Below are 21,244 nucleotides of genomic sequence, written 5' to 3' on the forward strand. Positions count from 1 at the left end.
GGATGTCAGGTGGGGTTGCTGCAGGGTTCCTCTAGAGAGCCTTGTCTAGCACAGGCTGCATCCATGGGAAGGTGAGGCCCAGGGTCTTTGCAGAGAAATTCAAAGTAGCTGAGAGATGATTATAAGGCTCTAGCCCTTAGCCTTTGTAAGACCAAAGTTATATCATGGGGCCCGAGGAGATGGTACAGTGTGTAAAATGCTTGCTGTGTAAGGGGGAGAGCCTGAGTTTGGATCTGCAGCACCCATGTAAAGGGAGATGCCTTAGCTTGTATCTGTAATCCCAGCCTTATCGCAAAGAGATAAGAGTCAGAGACCGGAGAATCCCCAGGCCAGTCTGCCTGGGGTACCCAGAAGAAAAAGGAACAGGGGATTTGTCTCAAACAAAGTAGAAAGCAAGGACTGCCATCCAAAGTTGTCCTATGACCTTCACACACAGAGTACGGCATGTGTGTATTCACAAATGTCACGTACACACAAGAATGCACGTGTGCACGTGCACACACACACACACACACACACACACACACAGATTAAGAAAAAAAAAGACCATTGGGATTTCTCAATGTAGGAAAGAATTCATCTACTAGACAGGCTAAAGAAATTTAAAATACAGAGAGGGATTTTATCTTTGGAATCCACAAAGATTGCTGAGCTGCTACTCTCTGGGAAAACACCACTATCTCCACCATCCCCTCTGCCCCGGCCTTACCTGAAGGCAAATTCTAAACTAATCTTTCCCATTCCACCTTCTCTTTTGAGATAGGGTCTCACTATGGAGCTGAGGCTGACCTGGAACGTGCTATGTAGATTAGGCTGGTTTCAAACTCAAAAGAGATCTGCCTGCTTCTGCCTCTGGGGCGCTGAGATTAAAAGCATGCACCACCAGACTGCACATTCACCTAATCTCTTCCTAGAGAGGCACAGATGGAACAACTTGGCCTGTGCCTTATTTTTAAAAAAAATCTGCCATATCAACAACAACAAAGCTTTTGTTTGTTGGTTTTAGTTTTTGAGAAAGAGAAAGCACCCAGGCTGGCCTCGAACTCATAGTCCTGAAATTACAGGCATGCGCCATTATACCTAGTTGTCTACACTTTTAAAAGAAATTATTTATTTCTATCTAATGAGTGTTTGTCTGCATGGATGTTTGTGTAACCCATGTGTGCCTGGTGCTCTCAGAAGCCAGAAGAGGTCATTAGATCCCTTGCAACTGGAGTTACAGATGGTTGTGAGTCGCCATATGGGTTCTGGGAACCAAACCTGGGTCCTCTTCAAGAGAAGCAAGTGTTCTTAACCTCCGAGCCATCTTCAGCCCCATGCGTGAATACTTTTGATTATTCATTAAGGATGTTTACTTATTTACTTATTTTCTGTAGGCAGGGACATGCCTGGTGCAGATGAGGAGGTCAGAAGACAACTTAGAGGAGCTGGCTCTTTCTTTCCACCACGTGGGGCATGGGGCTTGAACTCAGGTCCTTAGGCTTGGTGGCAAGCACTTTTGCCTGCTGAGCCACCTCACTCACCTTTTTTCATTTGTTATTGTAAAATGCAGCAAAGTCTGGGGAACCTGGGTCTTACATTTGCTGCTTACTTTGGCCAAAGCACTTAGCTTCTCTGTTTCTGTATCCTTTGCAAACTGGAACTAGCAATTAAGTCATTTACCAAACAAGAAAGTCATATAGTGTGTAATTTTATTTCTATGCAAGATCTAGAATGGGCAACGCCCCCCACTGAAACACACGTAATTTTGGGGTTGCCCAGGGATGGGGGATGGGGAAGGGCTAGGAGTAGGTATAACATTTTTTATTACTTTATCTATTTCTGTGTGAGTGTGCATGCACCCCCCATGGCACGGTGCTCTGCTGGAGGTCAGAGGACTTCCTTTGGGAAGCGCTTCTCCTCTTCTCCCGTTCGGAGCTTGGGGATGGAACTCAGGTTGCCAGTCTCAGCAGCAAGTGCCTTTACCTGCTGAGCCATCTCACCAGCTCCAGCATTTCTTTAGTGGGTGATGAAAATATCCTAAAATTAGAAAAAGACTAAAGAGTGATTACGTGTAAAGTGCTTAGAGCAGTCTGACACATCAAAAATGATCTGAAAGTCATCGTTAAATAAAGCTTACCTCCAAACGAAGGCATCCATGCTGATGAACTTGGGGGTGGGGGTGGGAGTGGGAATCTGTTCGTTAATATGATTCTGAAGTGACTTTCCATTCCTGAATCTTACCGTCTGTTGTATGCTTTTTATAAATCTTGTAATTGTCTTATGGAGAGCATCATTATATCGCAGTATAGATTACATATATTAAAAGTGTTAATTTATTAGACATAAACTTTGTCATACTGAGTTTCTCCCCGCCTTCCAAGTGGGAAGTGGCTCAGGCAGGGCTCTGAAAGACACATGATGATCTGCCGGAGTCACATGCCTTAGACAGGATATAGAAGGCTGCAGGAGCCAAGGGACACACCTGGATGGACAGCCAACACAGCATGCAGATAAAGCCAGCTAGCTACTGGCAGAGAACTAGGGACTGTGAAGAACTTTAACCTACTTGGTCTCCTAATTTGCCTGAAGTTGGATTAAAGCAATTTGACAGCAAGAAGGATTCAAGTTAAAGAAGCAAGGGAGAGTCACAAGATCCTCATGGAGTGGAGCTGGAGAGACAGCTTAGCAAGCTAAGAGCAATGGCTGCTCTTCCAGAGGACTGGGTTCAATTCCTAGCACCCCCATAGCTCACAACTTCCTGTAACTCCAGCTCCAGAGGATCCAACGCCCTCTTCTGGCTTCCGAGGGCACGGCACAAACATATACACACATATATACAAGCAGGCAAAATACCCATACACATAAAATAATTTTCTTTCTTTCTTTTCTTTTTTGGAAGAATGATGATGTTTAACTACTGGCCCACAAAGTTCTTAGAGATTCAACCAATGACTTTCAACAGGACCCTCCTGGATGTCCCATATGATCTTTTAGGGTGCCCACGAGGCACCAGATCTCCATAGCTGCAACTCATTCTGTACTAAACAGACTTCCTATCCTTCAGCCTGCAAGCCTCCACCAGCTCTAGCTGGCAGGACACACAGTGCTAGTAGGGTCTTCTGAACGATTGCTTGGCATGGAGGAAAACTTGGAGAAGGCTGCAGACAAGCGCAAACAGCTACAGAAACACTGAACTATTATCGATTCTGATCTTAGGGAATCTAATTCTAAATTATGCTGAAAGATGGCTTTTTTTTTTTTTCCTTTTCCTGACTCTGAGAAGAACCTTCACCAATCCAACAAGTCTTTGTTTGTCTTGTCAAATCTGTAACTAGAAGTCTTCAAGGCAAGTACTGGGCAAAGGTAGGAACAGTGAGGTGGGAGCCAGGGTAAAGGTTTCCATCCGACAGCCTCTGAGGAATGTGTACCTTAACCCATGTGAGGGGAAAACAGTTGTGTGTTTGTGTGTGTTTCAACTTCGGGGCTTACTCAAATAAAAACAAAACCTGCTTTGTGATCACATAATGACACGTTGTTGGGGTGCATCTTAATTATGATTAATTACCAGGAGGATTACGAGGCAGGGCTTTCCCTGGGCCAGCTCTGCTCTTCACAGAGTCTCTTGTCAGGTTGTAGCATGAATTCCCAGCTTCCTTCAATGCAGCGGGCTGAGCTTCCTGATGGAACCCAAAGCACAACAGGGCGATTATGCCTCCTCTCTAGACCTTTGCCTCCCTTCCCTTTCCCACAGAAAGACCAGCAGAAAGTGGCAGCCAAGCTCAGGCGTCCATCACATACCAGCTACTTGTTTCCTCAGGTGTTTAGTGTGGCTTGCCTCAATCATCAACAAGAGACGTTCCCCACACATCCTGTGCCCTGTGCTGAGTTGGCACCACGGACAGCTGGGATTTACAGGGAGTTTGGAGAATGGGGAAAGCTCTATCTTTGCAGGTTCCTGAAGTCCCCTCTGATAAGATGCAAATCAGTTCCTCTCATTCACAAATTGGACCATCAGAGTCAGAAAAGGTGGTCTCCCCACACCCAACAAAGTGGCCTCGGAGCTGTGTTACTGAAAGTACTTTCTCCATTCCTTTTGTGTTTGCGCGTGAATTCATGTATGTGTGTGCATTTTTTTTTTAAATTTGTTTCTCTCTGTGTGTATGGAGGGCAGAAGATAAACTTGGGTGTCATTTCTTAGGTCCCCCCACTTTTTTTTGAGGTAGGGGCTCTTCTTGGCCTGGAACTTGCTTGTTAGGCTTGTCAGCAAACCCCAAGGATCCATCTTTTTCTGCCTCCCCAGCAAGCATGTTCCACCAAGGTGGGCTTTTCTTTATGTGGGGTTCTGGGAATCAAACCCAGGTCCTCAGGGCTAGCTAGGCAAGCAATCTCTCTAGCTGTCTTCTTCCTCACCTGGAAGCTGCTCCCTCCTCACACCCAGCACCAACCCCTAGCACAGTTCCTTTAGAAGACACTACTTCAGGCTAAGAGAGGCTGCTGTCTTCAAGGGGTTTACAGTCACAGGCACAATAGAACATGGCATCTGGTCCAGGGCTGGGTTGGGGTGGGGCTGTCGATGTTCAGTTGTTTGGGGGATTGGTGAGAAGCCTTCATCGATGAAGTCATAGTCTAGGTGTGTCTTGACGAATGAAAGGAAGAGCATCTGCCAGGTGAACAAGAGGGGACAGGACGGGCTGTCTTGGCAGAAGGGGCAGCTTGAGCCTGCGAGCTACGTCACTGGGTGATGAAGGCACAAACATTCTGTTCTTGTTTAATTGAAATTTTAAAAAGTTCAAAGCTCCTCAAAAGCTGATAGGACATGAGGGTCAGCCTAAGGTGAAGAGGCTAGGAAAGTTCCGATTAGTAAAAATGAAGAAGGCAAAATCGGTCTATGTTTTGGGTGATAAAATACCGAGAACAACGTTGATTGAAAACAAGAAAAGAAAAAGAATAAAAAGAAAAGTAAGAAAAAAGAGAGAAAAAGTCTCAGATTGACTTATAAGTGGATTTTTATGGCCTTCTTTATATCTTCCTATAATTTAAATTTTAAAGTAATTGTCGGTGTTACCTGCTGCCCACGCCTCACTCCTCCGTCTGCAGGGGGCGCAGCGATCTCTACCTTGCCTCCTCCGGCTGACGGGGCGGAGCCCCCGGAGCCAGTTTGGATTGACGATTGGCTAATCCAGGTGTCGGTCACGGCATCCCGCCTCCGCCCTACGTCACATGACGCAGCCCATCATGGCGGCGGGAGCGCGGCTGCCCGGGCCCGCGGCTCCGCAGGGTGGCTGCCGTTGCTGCTGTTGAGGGGCGGCGGCGGCGCAGACGGGCGGGAAGAATGATGATGGTTCTGCGGCCAGAGCGGCGGGTGCAGACCGGGAACGAGGTTGACGTTTGGCCGAAGAGACGTGTGTCCCGAAGCAGCCGGCGCCGGTGTCGCTGAGGCAGCGCGGAGGACGGACTGACTGACTGAAGGCGGCGACCCGAGAGCTGGCCCCGGGGGACCGCGCGGTGGACGAGATGCCGGGGCCGCCGGCGTCCTCGGGGACGCCGGCACCGCTGCTGCTGCTGCTGCTGCTGCTGCTCCTGACCGTCGGCAGTGGCCGGGCTGCGCCACTTCCGCAAACAGGTGCAGGTGAGCGGGGCCGGGGGGCTGCGGGGCCGCTGCGTCTTGCGGGGTGGCGGCGAGGACGGCGGGCCTGCGGGGTCTGGCAGCCTCTGTGATGGATCGGAGGCCTGCCGAGGGCAGGAGGCCGCGGGAAACAAGCGATCCTAGGGAGATTTCTTGCCGCAGGGGCGTGGGATGGGGGGCGGGGGCGCGGCGACGCGGTGGGGGTTGGGGAAGACGGCGGGGCGAGGTGGCAGCGACAGATTCCCCCCACATCCCTGGGGGACTCTTTTCCTGCACTCTAAACTTGTTGCCTAAAGGTCCCTCAAGCTTCTTCCTTTTTTCCAGATGTCACCTGCCTGTTGTGGCTTTTCTCACGTCTTACAATAAGAACCGTTTCTTATCTCTCGTCCTTCCTTAAATAAAACCAACGACTCGGGGAAGCTGTGCGGAGTTTCCTTGACTCCCCGAAACTTGTTCTAAAGTTGTAAATTGATTTTTAGATGCTGTGGTTGTTGGTTTATTTATTTATTTAATATTATTCGGAATGAATCTCTGGGGATGAGAAGGGAGCAACGAAACATATTTTTGTTTTAGGAAGCCAGTGATCGGAGTAGTAGGTTTTGAGTAACTATTGACAAATTGGCCTGAGGGTAATTGAAATTTCTATTTTAGTGGCATCAGTGAGTGATTCTCTTTTCCAGCCCTCAGACCTTCCATATTTTCTGCATATAGTTTTGATTTAGAGTTTATAGAAAAACTTCAGCTAAAGAAAACATCTCAGAAATTTTAAGGAAAAAAAAAAAAGATCTAGGCTAACTTCCCATCATTACTGCTTATCTTTTCAATGAAGGAGGAGTTATTGAAATTTCAAAGAATTTTAGAGGCTGGAAGAAACTTCAAAGAGAATTTAAGTCCAACCTCTTCATCTTTTGCTTTGAGGATATTAGAATCCTGGCGATCAAAAGAGATGCTTGAGGTGACACAGCCAAGTTGTAGCTGGGTCCAAACCTAGGTCTTAGGTTCACCTTATTCGGTCTTCCTTCCCTACCCGCCAGTTGACGGCAAGTCTTGTCACGGTCTGTGGAATGCATCTGAGGTCAAGGGTTGTTTTGGAATACTATCGAGTGCAGAACTGCCTCCAGTCAATACAGGTGTTTCAAACAAATCTACAGTGAAAGAGATGTAAATGGCTTCCAGAACTACACCAGGTTATATGCCATTGAGTGCCCTTCAGTTGAGCATTAAGTGATGTCATTATACTGTATAATGTAGCACTGTTTCTGCTGTTGTCTTAGAATCAAATCCTTTTTGGTGACTTCTGTGTTCTGATCCAATGGATAAGATTACTGAATGTCAAAAGAGGTAGATAGGCAGCCAGGATGAGTGCTGCAGAAAATACCAGGGAAGCTGGGAAAGATTATATGTAAAGATATTGACATTCAAATAGAAAATTAACACTAGAGCAGCATACTGGATAGAGTGTGTGTCAAGGGGATTCCAGAAACTTCCAGAAGATTTTGTGCCTATCAATTTTTTTATGCATTTTGACAAATAGATTCTATACACACACACACACACACACACACACACACACACACACACACACACACGCGCACACACATACATGTGAAGTATGTCTGTTTGCCTTTCTTCTATTATTCTTCCTTTATTCTGTTCTCATATCAGTTTTGTTGAGGTCTTTTAAAACAAAGCAACCAGAAAAAAAATATGAATTTATGAATAGAAATAATCAGATTTTGACCTAAATGAAGTCCAGGTGATTTGTATCAACCTTTGCAGATTTTTCTTTCATATTTTGATCCTTGGAGGGTAGCTGTGTAGCCTACATTGTGTGGCAAGGGATTAGATTAGTGGTATTGTTCTTCCACCAAATAGCTTCTTGATATTGCAACTGTGGTAGTTTCTCTCTCTCTCTCTCTCTCTCTCTCTCTCTCTCTCTCTCTCTCTCTCTCTCTCCTGTACTACGGATTGAACCCAGGATCTCATACTTGTGAAACACTCCACCATGAGATAAATTCTTTGATCAAGTAAAGTAACTTTTGCATTAATCCCATTTAGTGAGCTCACTAGTTAGAAGAGAAGGCTCTATCTTAGACATGCATGGTAGATAAAAGAGCAGCTATGCATTGAAAACATAACTGGGGTGTCTGATGATCTAGGGACCTGTAAAGACAGGGGTAGCTTTCCCCAGTAAGGGTGGGCCCATTGCAGAGAACCCTTCGCCTCCTTCCTCTTGTTCTGTGGTGCCTTGGAGAAAGCACAAATCTCAGAAATAGGTTGGGTGTGCATGTGCTGGGGGAATATACTTGAAGCCAGGGATTGTGGTGCACAGGTGTAATCCGAGCACTCGGGAGGCAGAGACAGGAGGATCAATGCAAGGATCAGGGCCAACCACATAGTTAGGCTACATAGTGAGTTCAAGGCCAGCTAAGGCTACATATTTAGACTGTCTCAAAAGGACAAAACAGCAATAATAACAAACACATGAGGTTTTAACCTTTGCTTGTCTGTTTGCATGGGAAACAAGGGAGTTGTGGCTTAAAGTCCAGCTTTTCTTTTTAAAATTTTTATTTATGTGTGTGGATATTTGCCTGCATGTATGTCTGTGCACCATGTTATTGCCCAGTGCCTGAGAAGGGCAAAAGAGGTGTCACATTCTCTGGAACTGGAGTTATAGGTGATTGTGAACAGCCTAGGTGCTAGGAATCAACCCAGGTCCTCTGAAAGAACATCCTGTGCTCACAACTGCTGAGCCATCTCTCCATCTCATCTCCAGCCCCTTCTTTATTTCTTGAATTAACATTTTAGCTTAGTATAAAAAGTAATGGATTTCATTAGGACATCTTTCATATACAAACTTTAAAATTGAAATTAACTTATGAAAGATGTCTTTGTTATTCAGAGTCATTCTCAGGATTGGAAGTTGAAAGGTGTTTACTCATTGACTCATAGTAAAACTATGTAAATATGTGGGTTGCCTTGTCCATGGAAGTTTTCCCTTTTATTTTTTGAGGTAGAGTCTTGCTGGGTAGCAAAGGCTGCCCACCAAATCTGGATCCTCTTACTTCAGCCTCTGGAGTGCAGAGATGACAGGGTTGTACCACTGTGCCTGGTGCTTGGTGGCTCAGAAGGCATTTTTTTAAATAACTTTTTTTCCCCTGAGACAGTGTTTCTCTGTGTAGCTTTGGATCCTGTCCTGGATCTCGCTCTGTATGCCAGGCTGGCCTCGAATTCGCAGAGATCCACCTGACTCTGCCTCCTGAGTGCTGGGATTAAAGGCGTGCGCCACCACAGCCCGGCTCAGAAGGCATTTTGTTGTTGAATTTTATTGTGGGCCAGTTTGTGTCTGAAGGATGCCCTTTTATCTATCTCATGTCTCTGAGTCCAGTTTCCCGAAGATCCCTGTTTCTGCTGTATGAGCCCTTGTTATGTAAACTGAGAACTTGCTGGGCCTCACTGGGAAGCTATGGGGAAGGGAGAAAATAGAGTTTTCACAAACTCTGATAAGTGACCAACCTAAGATTATAGCTCAGTTCTTTTCTGTATGGTTATCAGATCATTTTTAGCACACATGTGTGTACTTGTAAGAGCCTGTGGAGTTATAACATCAAACTGGATGGCTAGAAAGGAAAGATCCTCTAGTGGTATATGTGAACGTATTCGTCCGAGCTACATTGGCTTGTTAATATTAGGATAGTGGTTAGACAGGGAAGCCCACTTCTGTTGTTCTGCGGCATATTAGGTCACAGAGTACAGAGGAAGCTTTAGCAGTTCCAGATACAGGCCCTCACGGAAGCCAGGGGGACTCAGCCGCTGATTAATGTGGTTTCTGAACCTGGCTCTCTTAGTTTAAATGAAGCAGACAGACTGTATCTTGAACAAGATTCCTACCGTCAAGGAATTACTTTCCAAAGTTTGAATTTTTGTGATTAATTTTCACAACTTCTGAGAAATAAGTATTTCTCAATAGGCTTCTCAAGGAGATTCTTGGGGCTTGCAAATGGATTTAGGTTAGGATTGCTTTCACTTGGTGACATTTTTTGTGCCACTAAATATGCTTTTTGCACTATAAATGGAAGTCTGTCCAGTTTTGTAGCTGCTCAGCAATGAGGTTACCAAATCCTTACAGCTTGCCGTTATCAGTGTGCTGACTGTTCATGCACTTCTCTTGAAATTTGGAGAGTCCTTGGGCCCTCTCTGTCCCCTGTGGGCTGTGTCAATTTGATAACGACTGTACATATAATAATAATAATAAAAGGACATTGTCATGTTAAAAGGGAATATCCAGGTTCTGAAACAGTTAAAATAAATGAGTCCTCAAAAAAGTCTTTGTGGCTAAGTGGCAGTGGTGGTGGCAGCAGCGATGGTGGTGGTGGTGGGGGGCACACCTTTAATCCCAGCACTGGGAGGCAAAGGCAGATGGATCTCTGAGTTTGAGGACAGCCTGGTCTACAGAGTTCCAGGACAGCTAGGGCTACAGAGAGAAACTCTTTCTTGAGAAACCAAACAAAATAAAAAGTCTTTGTGGATGTGGATGGACATAGAAAAAAAAAGAGTTGAACTTTTCAGTCCAGTTGAGAGTAAAATTCATGAAACCATTATAGAGAGAACATGATGTGATGTCCTAGACAGAAGCTGGGCTTTGAGTTAGACCTGAGTATGAGGCCTTCCTCTTCTGTTTCACTAGCTTTAAAATCGTGGGTCAGGCCAGAAGACTGAGTCAGGAAGATCCCAAGTTCAAGGCTAGCCTGAGCAACTTAAGAACCAGTCTCAAAATTGGAAATGTAAAATAAGGGCTGGGAGCCTGATGTGATGTACACACATTTAATCTCAGTACTCAGAGGCAGGCCTGATTTCTCTGAGTTCAAGGCCACCCTTGTCTACAAAGTGAGTTCCAGATCAGCCAGGGCTACATAATGAAGCCATCTCTAAAAGGGAAGGGGCTGGGTAGAGGTGGGGTATAGCTTAGTGGCATTTGCCCGAGCATGCAGAAGACCCTAGGTTCAAGCTATACTACTGCAAAGACAGAAGGAAAGAAAGAAAGAAAGAAAGAAAGAAAGAAAGAAAGAAAGAAAGAAAGAAAGAAAGAAAATTCTTTGACTAGTTATTTGCCCTCTCTTGGCTTCCCAGAACTCAGCACTTTAAACAAAAGAAACAACAAAAAAACAGGGCCTGGAGAGATGGCTTTAGCTGCTTAAAGCACTTGTTAGCTCTTGCAGAGGACCTGGATTCTAGTGTCAGCACCCACATGGTGGCTCACAATCATCTGTAACTCTAGTTCTATGGGATCCAGTCCCGTCTTCTGGTTTCTGTGGGCACATAGTACACGTACATATAAAATAAAATAAATCTTAAAAAAAAAAAACACTAAAAATCTATGTAAATGGTTGTTGGAAGGTGGATGGGTAGCATCATAATGGTGCACCCATGTCTGTTTTATGTTGTTCTTGGTAATGTAGAGTTCTTCATTGTCTCAGATTTCTTTGTAAGTTGGGTAGGTTAGCTAATCACAAATTATATAGTTTCAAAGAAACAAAACTTTGTTTTTTGAGAAAGGATCTCATGTAGCCCATTCTCCCCTCAGACTTGTGTAATGGAGGATGACCTTGAGCTTCTGATCTCCTGAATACTAGCTCCTGGGATTTATATGCTGCCACGATCAGTTTTATGTGGTACTGGGGACTGAACCCAAGGCATTATGAATGCTAAGCAAGTACTCTACCAACTGACCAAATTTCCAGCCCCCCAAAAAGGAGTTCTTAAGTGGTGGTTGCTTAGCATGGAATATCTATTTTTACTGTATTTGAAAAATCTGTTGCTCAAAATACCTTGCTATCTGGTGGATGGAGACCCTGTAGGGGAAAAAAATCAATCTGATAGATTTATGCAGGCTATATGAGTTGGCATAGTTACTTCTTCAGGTTCATTCTGTTGGGGAACTATGCTAGAAATTTTTAGGATGATCTAAATTAGTCTGCTTTTATGTAATAAACCTGTTTTTAAGCTCCATGATGACTAAAGCTCTTGCAAGTGAACAATTACTGGTTTTAATTTACTTAAAGGAACCATGAACAATCTAAATTTCCTTAATCCCATACACAGTTGCATATTTTCTTGAACCAAAGGCTGCATGGTTAAGCCAGACTGAGGAATATCCAGCCCAGGGACAATGCTTCCCATTTTAAATCTCTCTCTCTCTCTCTCTCTCTTCTCTCTCTCTCTCTCTCTCTCTCTCTCTTCTTCTCTTTTTTTCTCTCTCTCTCTCTCTCTCTCTCACACACACACACACACACACACACACACACACACACACACACACACACCATGCATTTTTGCAGATTACTGGCTATGCTTTACTCTTTAAAATTTTTCTTTGTGGGCCAGCATGATGGCACAGTAGGTAAAGGTGCCTGCCCTCAAGCCTACTGACCCAAGATCAATCCCCAGGACTGATATGATGGAAGGAGGAAACAAATTCCCACAAGTTGCCCTTCACTTGCTAGCATCCTCTCCTCCCTGCAAAATTAAAAAATAAATAAATGTGATAAAAATCATTTACTTAGTTGTGAAGAAAGGCGTGGTCTGTAAAGAAGAAGTTGGACTGGTGGTTCTGGTCTGGAATATACTGCCTGTTTAGGGTGTAGATTCTTCAAGTGAACAAGTAAAGATGCTGTTTTAAGAGCAAACTAGAGGAAGAACCTGCTGTTCTTCCAGAGGACTTGAGATCAGTGGCCAGCACCCACATCAAGTGAGTCACAACTATCTGTTAACTCCAGCTCCAGGGGAATTGGTACCTCTGGCCTCTGCTGGCGTCTACATTCATCTGCACATATCCACACGCAGTCACACACTCCTATATGTAATTAAAATAATAAAAATCTTAAGAAAATAAAGAGAAGAAAACTAGGGAACCAGACTAGTAGTGCACACCTGTAATTTTATCACCCTCAAGGTTGAGGCAGAGGATCATGAATTGGAGTCCAGCCTGGGCTACATAGAGAGGTCCAGCCAGCCTAAGCTACATAGTAAGACCCCCATCTCAAAACTAAGGGCTAGAACTTTAGCTCCTTGATAGAGTCTAAGGCCCTGAGTTCAATCCCCAGAACTACAAAGGAAAGAGAGAAACAAAAACAAAAAGTCAGGGAAATATGGTAAAATCAGTGTGTTGGCAGAACAAAAATATTGCAGTGATGTATTTTAAAATTGTGGCAAGTGACTCACTTGGAACCATGCCTTGGCATTACAATTATTTGCCACACACACACAAAAAAACACCCAGGCATATCAGAAAAATAACCTCAGTATTTTAAAAATGTTTTTTGTTGGCAAAGGTTAGCGCAGTGCAGCAGTCTCAAATCTCATTGATTTTATTGTGACTCAAGTGGGAAATGAGCAGTGGAAAGGGCCAGACACCTAACAGGATGGTGGGCAGCTCTCATTCCCACCCCACCTGAATGTGGCTGTTCATTCTTTGGTCACTTCTGTACCCTCCTGGGCCTTCCTTGGCTGGAGTGGGGGAATGCATGACATTTCAATTTTGACAGTTTGGCAGATTTTGCATTTTGCTATGTAATGTGTATTTGTTTTAATATTTTAAAAAGCTTAAATTACCATCAGTTCAAATAAACATGCCAGGACTGTGCAGTGTGGCTACAATAGCCCCTGGTTCCTTGTATCTGCCTCAATTTAGTAGATGCCCATCTGGTGTGATATGAGCTCTTCCTGTCTGCATGCTACACCGTCTGTAGCTGGTGGTTGTCCAACCCCCCCCCCCCCCCCCCACCCCACCCGTGTGTGTGTGTGTGTGTGTGTGTGTGTGTGTGTGTGTGTGTGTGTGTGTAAGCAGGGGTCAACCCCTAGTGGTGTTCCTCAGGAGCAGTCCACCTTGTTTTTGAGACAGGATCTTTCACTGACCTGGAGCTTGCCAAGTAGGCTAGGCTGGCTGGCCCGTGAGCCCCGGGGCCTCCCTGGTGTGTATTGCAAGTGCCTGGTTGTTTCGCATGAGTGCTGAAGACCAGGCTCAGGTCTTCAGACTTGTGCAATAAGCACTTTACCAACTGGCCATCTCCCCAGCACTTCTTAAGAGCTCGGTTGACTTGCTTATAGTTTATGAAATACTCTGTGCAAATTCTTATCTTCCTTTTTAAAGCTCTTTGTAAACCCCACTTCCTCCTAAATCGTTTGTTCTGGTTCAGGTCTTAGAAATTCCCACCCCAGTAAACCATGGGTTGCTGGTTGAAAACATTGCAACTTAGGTTTTGATTTAGTTTTCTTAGCACTCAACAAAGTTTTATTGAAAGCAGAAACATAGCGCGCGCACACACAGACACACACACACACACACACAAACACAGGCATGCACCCCTCAGCACACAAAGAGACAGACATTCTCCCAGTAAAGAGGGGATTCCAAGGATACTGTCCCAGGTTTTAATTTTTTCCCTTTTAAATTTTCAACTTAAGTGACACTTGAAGGTATATATCACATTTGTACATCAAAACATTTTAAAGTAAATAAATTATATACTGAAATACTGTAAATTTACATGAAATTGAAGGCAGTAAGGAAAATTTACTAATAGGCTGTGTGATCCATAAGAGCATAGATTCCTTTTATCTGTCTACCACTTAGACTTAGTATAGACCTTTGTATTGTCAAGTCCTTTCAGTTGGCTTGCAAGGGCTGTGTCTAATGTAGGTATTTCTGGTGCCTTGTATAGCATGTTAGTCTAATGTGTAGGTGAGGATGATGAAGATAGTCCTAAATTCACCAAACTGTGATGCAGTGTTCACACATAATAGGAGGTGGTGAAAGCATCTTTCTCTTTTGCACACTTAATTTTTTTCATACAGCCATAGATTTTTCAACTGGAGTGAGGCCATTTTTTTGTTTGCTTATTTTTGTTTTTGTTTTTCGAGACAGGGTTTCTCTGTGTAGCTTTCATGCCTGTCCTGGATCTCACTCTGTAGACCAGGCTGGCCTCGAACTCACAGAGATCCGCCTGGCTCTGCCTCCTGAGTGCTGGGACTAAAGGTGTACGCCACCACTGCCCAGCTGAGTGAGGCCATTTATAGTGTGGTGTTTTTGCTTTTGCTTTGTGTGTATGTACACATGTGTTGATGTGTATGAGGATACATTTGTTTGTGAATATGCATGCATATATGTGTGTCTGCATGTGCAGGCCAGAGGACAACCTCAGATATTTCTCAGGCCCCGTCCACCTTTTTCACTTGAGACAGAGTTTCTCATTGGCCTGGAACTAGCATGTAGTCTTAAGCTGGCTGGACAGCAAGCCTCATCTATCTGCCCATTTCCACGGCTTCAGTGCTAGGATTACAACTGCATGCTACCTCACCTAGCTTTATTACTTTTTTTTTTTTTTAAAGATTTATTTATTATGTATACAGAAGAGGGTGCCAGATCTTATTACAGATGTTTGTGAGCCACCATGTGGTTACTGGGAATTGAACTCAGGACCTCTGGAAGAGCAGTCAGTGCTCCTAACCTCTGAGCCATCTCTCCAGCCTGCTTTATTACTTTTTAAACATGGATTATGGGAAGGGCTTTGTGTGGTTGGTTGGTTGGTTTTCAAGTGCTGGAAATAAATGCAGGGGCCTTGTTTGTGCTACTGAGGTACACTTCTACTCTCTACTTTTTCTTATTGTTAGCACCTTACATTAGTTAGTACATTTGTACCAACCAGGAGCCAGTGTTGATGTGTTAGTATAACAAAGGTGTGTACTTAACTCAAGCTTTTTCGTATTCCCTCAGATCCTTTTTCAAGTCTTCCAAGACAACATAGCCCTGTCTCCCCTCCTTTTACTGGAGATTGAACATAGGACCTTCGTTGCACACACTAGGCATGCTCTGTGCTACTGAGCTTGTGTCTCTAGTGGCCTCTGACGTTACATTTAGATGTCAAGTCTCCTTAGACTTCTATTTCTTGTTTTTGGTGGCCTTGACAGTTTTGACATGTATTGGACAGGTATTTTGTAAACTGCTCTGCAACTGGTTTGTCTGATTTTTTTTTTTTTTTCTGTGTTTTTATAAGAAAGGATCTCAAATTCACTCTGTAGTGGAGGATGACCTTGAACTTCTGGTTCTCTTCCGCCGTCACTTCCCATGTGCTAGGATTACAGACTAGGGGGAAGATCACAGAGATTAAAGTGGCAGTCTTACCAGGTCAGAGATGCCACATACTTCCAGTGCGACCCTCACTGACCACCTATGGTGGTCCTTTCCCACTGTGGTTACTTTTCCTCCAAGGGTGCAGTCTACGTTTACTGTGTGTAGAGTTAATTTATGTTCCACCTCCTTGTGAGGGAACGTATCTCTAGAAGTTGTGTTGTTGTTGATTTTTTTTTTAAGATTTTATTTTTATTTGTAGGTGTGTGTGTGTGTGTGTGTGTGTGTGTGCGCGCGCGCGCGCGCGCGCATGAGGATGAAGGCCAGAAGAGGGCATCACATTTTCAGAAGTTACTGGTAGCTATGAGCTGCTCAATGTAGGTGCTGAGACCTTGAACTTCTGACGCTTCTGTTTGCATCTTTTCAAGTCCTAGGATTACAGATGTGCTAGGATGGAACCCAGGGCTTCCTGTGCACTAGGTAGGCACTCTACTAACAGCTACATTCCAAGCTTTTAATCTGTTTCTAGAGCGTTTCATTTCTATTGTGGAAAATGTCAAACATATATGAAAATAGAGTAAATAGTATCTGAACCCAGAGCAACACATTGAGATCATGGTCAGCCTTTTTTTCACCTGCGTCCGTCTCGCTGCTAGAATCTTTTCTTTTTATGGAAATCCCAGCTCCACATTGGTTCAGCTGGAGCTGATGGGGGGCTGAGGGTATTTTCATAAAACAGGATCCTGCTTGCACCAGAGTTATCTACTTATTTGTAGAATTGCAGATGTTGGGGACCCAGACTAACCAACAACATGAACTCTTAATTCTGTAGGTTTTCTTAACGCTGTACTTAAAGTACTTTCTGCTGCCCCTCCCCACCCCCATCCCGGCACAAATATTCTATAGAGATACAAAAACACGGGGGTTTATTTAATGGGGACTTGGGGCTTGTTTGAACTGATGAGATTGAAGGAAGCAAGAGAAAAACTTAAATTTAAAAATGTTTAAGTTAGTTTATTTGTGTGTGTGTGTGTGTGTGAGAGAGAGAGAGAGAGAGAGAGAGAGAGAGGAGGGAGGGAGGGAGGGAGGGAGGGAGGGAGGGAGAGAGAGAGAGAGAGAGAGAGAGAGAGAGAGAGAGAGAGAGCGCGCGCGCTGGTGCTATAAAGTATGTGTCAGAAGACAACTTTCTCCTCTACCATGTGGGTTCTGGGGATGGAATTCAAGTACTCAGCCTTGGTGGTAGGTACCTTTATGGGATTTTCTTCCTTCCTTCCTTCCTTCCTTCCTTCCTTCCTTCCTTCCTTCCTTCCTTCCTTCCTTCCTTCCTTTTTTTCCCCCTCAGGGGCAGGAGGGGCAAGGTTTCTTTGTGTAGCCTGACCATCCTGGAACTCACTCTGTAGACCAGGTGGCCTTGAACTCAGAGGTCCTCCAGTGTCCTGAGTGCTGGGATTAAAGGCGCGTACCACCAACGTCTGGCCTTTATGATTTTTCTTTTTTTCTCCCCCACCCCCCAGCTGAGGATTGAACCCAGGGCCTTGCTTAGCTAAATCCCCAACCCCTTTTATGATTTTTTTAAGCTAACTTATTTTGGGACAGTCTAAGATTTGTGACTGGTTTCATGTTTTGTGTACATCAGGGTCTTACTGGCTTGAACTCCCTGTATAGTTAGATCAGGCTGGGTTTGAACTTAGATCCACCTGTTGATGTTTCCTGGAGTACTGGGTTAAAGCAGTGCATGACTACTCCCAACTCAAAATGTTTTTGGTTTTTGTTTTGTTTTGTCTTTTTTGAGGCAGGGCTGCTCTGTGTAGCTCTGGAAGTCCTGGAACTCACTATGTAGACCAGGCTGGCTTCAAGCTCAGAGATCTGCTTGCCTCTGCCTTCTGGTTGCTGAGATTAAAGGGGTGTGCCATCATGCCTGGCTCAAAATATTATTTTTATTAATATTTATTTTTGTTGTCTTTAAATTACCTGTATATGTATGTCTATGTGGGGTATGCACATATGAGTGCAGGTACCCAAGGAGGGAAAAAAACTTTGAATCCCTTGGAGTTGGAATTACAGGTGATTGTGAACCAGTTTATGTGGGAACTAGGAACCTAACTCAGGTCCCTCTGCAAGACCAGTATGAGCTCTTAACCACTGAACCATCTCTCCAGCCTTGTGCAAAATAATCCCATGAGTTGAAAGAACGAAACTGTGTAATCAATTGGATGTCATTAAAAGAACATCATAGACTCAGTGAATTTTTTTAAAGCAAAATACATACCTTGAATAGTATTTACCAACAAACATTTATAGTAAGTTTTGATAGAGCAGGATTTTTTTTTTTTTTTGAGACATGGTTTGACCGTATTCCAGTCTAGCCTGAAGCTCACTGTGTAGAGCAGGCTAGCCTCAAACTCACACCAATCATACTGCTCCCGCCTTCTGTGCTGGGATTGTAGTCATGCATCACCATAGTGACAGCCTTAGCTTTTTATTGTAAAGCTGAGGTGCTGTGAACTGCTGGTCACCTCTCCGATAGGCCACAAAAGCCAGGGATTGCCGTGTAATCCCGTAGCCCCAGCCCTGTGTTCTCAGGAGGCTGAAGCAGGAGTTGGTTTAAGCCCAGTGGTTCCAGGCCAGCCTAAGCCACAGACTGAGACCCAGTCTCAAAAAAAAAAAAAAAAATAAAATGTTGCTAAATTTAAAGTATTGTACAAATTGCAGATTTTTTCTTCAGGAAGCTCAATAAATTCAACCTGTGCTGCTTTAGAAAGGAAATTCTCTTCCTCTCTGTATTCTGCCCAGAATTCCCCTCTGTAGCTTGGCTCTCCATAGGCAGCAACTGTTCCCTCCAGAGATGCAGCCTGTCGGTTACCCAGCAGAGCCTCACTTGACTTTTATCTCAAACTGTTATTAAAGCCAACACCCGGATGCTGATTGCTAGTAAGGCACTGAAAAAAAAATAACAAAGCTACCAAAATAGCCCCCTGGAAATGCTACCCAAGGACCATTGCAGCAGAACTATCCAGAAATCTGTAATTCAACTTAGTTTTCTTTGCAGAAAATTAAACTTAAGGAGATGGGAGATGACTCAGAGTGCTTGCTGCAAGGGGACCAGAGTTTGATCCTCAGCCGTCCTGTGAAAAAGTCAGCATCGGTGATAGGCATGAATAATCCCAGTGCTAGAGAGGTGGATAGGAAGGGCCCTGGAGTTTGCTGGCCAGCATACCTAGCTGAATGGTTCAGGTTTAGTGAGAGACTCTGTCTCTAAAAATAAGGTGAAAAATGGATTGAGAAAGACACTCCACACCAACCTCTGAACTCCATGTGTACCTGCACACACATGAATTTACACACACACACAAGAGAAAATGTGACCAAATGTCCCATAGCTGATATATGAACCATAAGTACTCAGTAGACTGAGAAAGGTTTGAAGTTTTGAGTCCTTGTCTATAGAACTTTAAAGCTGCAGTTTCAGTTTACAGATGGAAGACCCAAAGATTGAAGTTGCAAATTCAATGCTAATTTTACCTGAGTGATTCTTGACACTCAGAACACCCTGTTCACCAGGGTAAGCTGCCTTGTGCTTTGAGCAGCATGCTCGTTTAGTATGACACACAGTTTAACTCCAGTCACTGTCCTCCAGCATTGACTCGTAGTTACCACCCAAAAGCACTGAAGTGAAATTTTAAGCTGCTGTGTATTCTTACTCTGCCTCCCTCCCTCTCCCTCTCGAAATGTTAGCTGTATTTCTCTGGGTGGTCTGGAGTTCTCTAAGTAGACCATGCTGTTCTCAAACTTAAAAAGATCTGTCTTGTGAGTGCTGGGATTAAAGGTGTGTACCGCCGGGGCAGTGGTGGGGCAGCGGCGGCGGCTGGGAGGCAGAGCCAGGCGGATCTCTGTGAGTTCTTTGAGGCCAGCCTGGTCTACAGAGTGAGTTCCAGGAAAAGGTGCAAAGCTACACAGAGAAACCCTGTCTCGAAAAACAAAAAAATAAATAAACAAACAAATAAATAAAGGTGTGTACCACTATAGCTAGCCTATCAAAATTTCAAAGATGATGAAAGAAAAGCAATATTGAAAAAAATCAGGAAACCAAAATAACTAAAAGAGCAAGGTGTGCTTGTGGACTGTGAAGCTAGAGGTGTTGGATCACCAGCAGCTAGAGCTTCTGGCAGCTGTGAGTTGTCAAACATGGGTGCCAGACTGAGCCTGGTCCTCCGAAAAAAAGCAGTTCACTTTCTTGACCACTTAAGTCATCTCTCTAGTCCTTCCTCCATAAGATTTTTTTGTTTTTGTTCTTTGAGACAGGGTTTCTCTTTGTAGCCCTGGCTGTCCTGGAACTAGCTTTGTAGACCAGGCTGGCCTTGAACTCAGAGATCGCCTGCCTCTGCCTCTAAAGTGCTGAGATTAAAGGCGTGTGTCACCACTGCCAGGTTTAGAATAATTTTATTTGAGACAGGTTCTCTGTACAGTAGCCCATGCTGGCCTTGAGCTCTGTGTATACCTGAGGATGACCTTGAACTTGTGATCTTACTCCACCTCCTGAATGATGGGGTTACAGGTGTGCATCACGATATCTGGTTTATACAGTGCTGGGGATAGAGCCCAGGGCTACATGCCAAGCAGACACCAGAAAGCTGAGCTGTATCCCCAGCCCCCTAAAAGAACAACTATAGTTTCCACCTCTGAAGTGAAGCTACATCAGTTAATTAAAAGGACAAGAGTGTTTCTGCCTTTTAAGAAACATAATCATAAACTTGTAAATGTTCATTTGTAAACATGAAAATCCTTTAAACACCACAGGCTTCTGTAGGGCCTGGGCCCTTTTAAGAATCTGCTGACTACTTGGATTCCAAGAGTAATGCTCATTGCAAGTATTTAGTTTATCTTTCCCAGGTGTAAGGTAGATGTTAAAAATGCATAGGGAGGGGCTGGAGAGCAGAGTGGGGGAGTGGGCAAAAGGGGGTGCGGAGACAGGCAGACCTAGTCCTTGCTGGCCCTAATCAGTGGACACCAGGATGAGTGAGAGAAGCTTTCAAAAAGAAGGTGAAAATTAGTCAGGGAAGACATCTCCATCGTGACCTCTGGCCTCCATACTAAGGTTCATGAGTGAGCACACCTGCACATACACACACACACACACTCAGAGCACATGCACACACAAACACCCTCAGGTAGTCAGGCTTGGCAAGGGATCTACTCGGATCCACTTCTCTGGCCCCTTGGCATTTATACTATGGCTGCAAATATTCATAGCTGACTAAAGCATTTATTAAGTTTCTTTGACATCTTTTACTTTCCCTGTGTCACCGTGTTTTAGTTTTTATGTAATCATTATTTACTCGTTTTGGTTTTTTTTTTTTTTTTTTTTTTTTTTTTTTTTTGTTTTTTGAGACAGAGTTTCTCAGTGTAGCTTTTGAGCCTGTCCTGGAACTCAGTCTGTGGCCCAGGCTGGCTTTGAACTCACAGAGATCCACCTCCCAAGTGCTGGGATTAAAGACGTGTGCTACCACTGC

General features: G+C 44.3%; 1 protein-coding gene and 1 long non-coding RNA gene across 2 annotated transcripts in view; one reads left to right on the forward strand and one right to left on the reverse strand.

The window, feature by feature from the left end:
• Positions 1-1,691: 1,691 nt before the first annotated feature.
• LOC119086541 lies at positions 1,692-5,079 on the reverse strand. Its single transcript, XR_005089857.1, has 3 exons — positions 3,781-5,079; positions 3,548-3,659; positions 1,692-2,019 (listed from the first exon to the last, which is right to left on the reverse strand). It is a non-coding gene; the product is annotated as an uncharacterized LOC119086541 (long non-coding RNA).
• A 134-nt stretch (positions 5,080-5,213) lies between these two features.
• The window catches only part of Lmtk2 (lemur tyrosine kinase 2), a 92,767-nt gene continuing 76,736 nt past the window's right edge, over positions 5,214-21,244 (forward strand). Inside the window, 1 exon segment of the mRNA XM_028890320.2 lies at positions 5,214-5,611. Within this exon segment, the coding sequence (XP_028746153.1) occupies positions 5,497-5,611 (115 nt within the window). The 5' untranslated portion in view covers positions 5,214-5,496.

Source organism: Peromyscus leucopus, chromosome 23 (assembly GCF_004664715.2).
Source record: "Peromyscus leucopus breed LL Stock chromosome 23, UCI_PerLeu_2.1, whole genome shotgun sequence".
NCBI lineage: Eukaryota > Metazoa > Chordata > Mammalia > Rodentia > Cricetidae > Peromyscus > Peromyscus leucopus.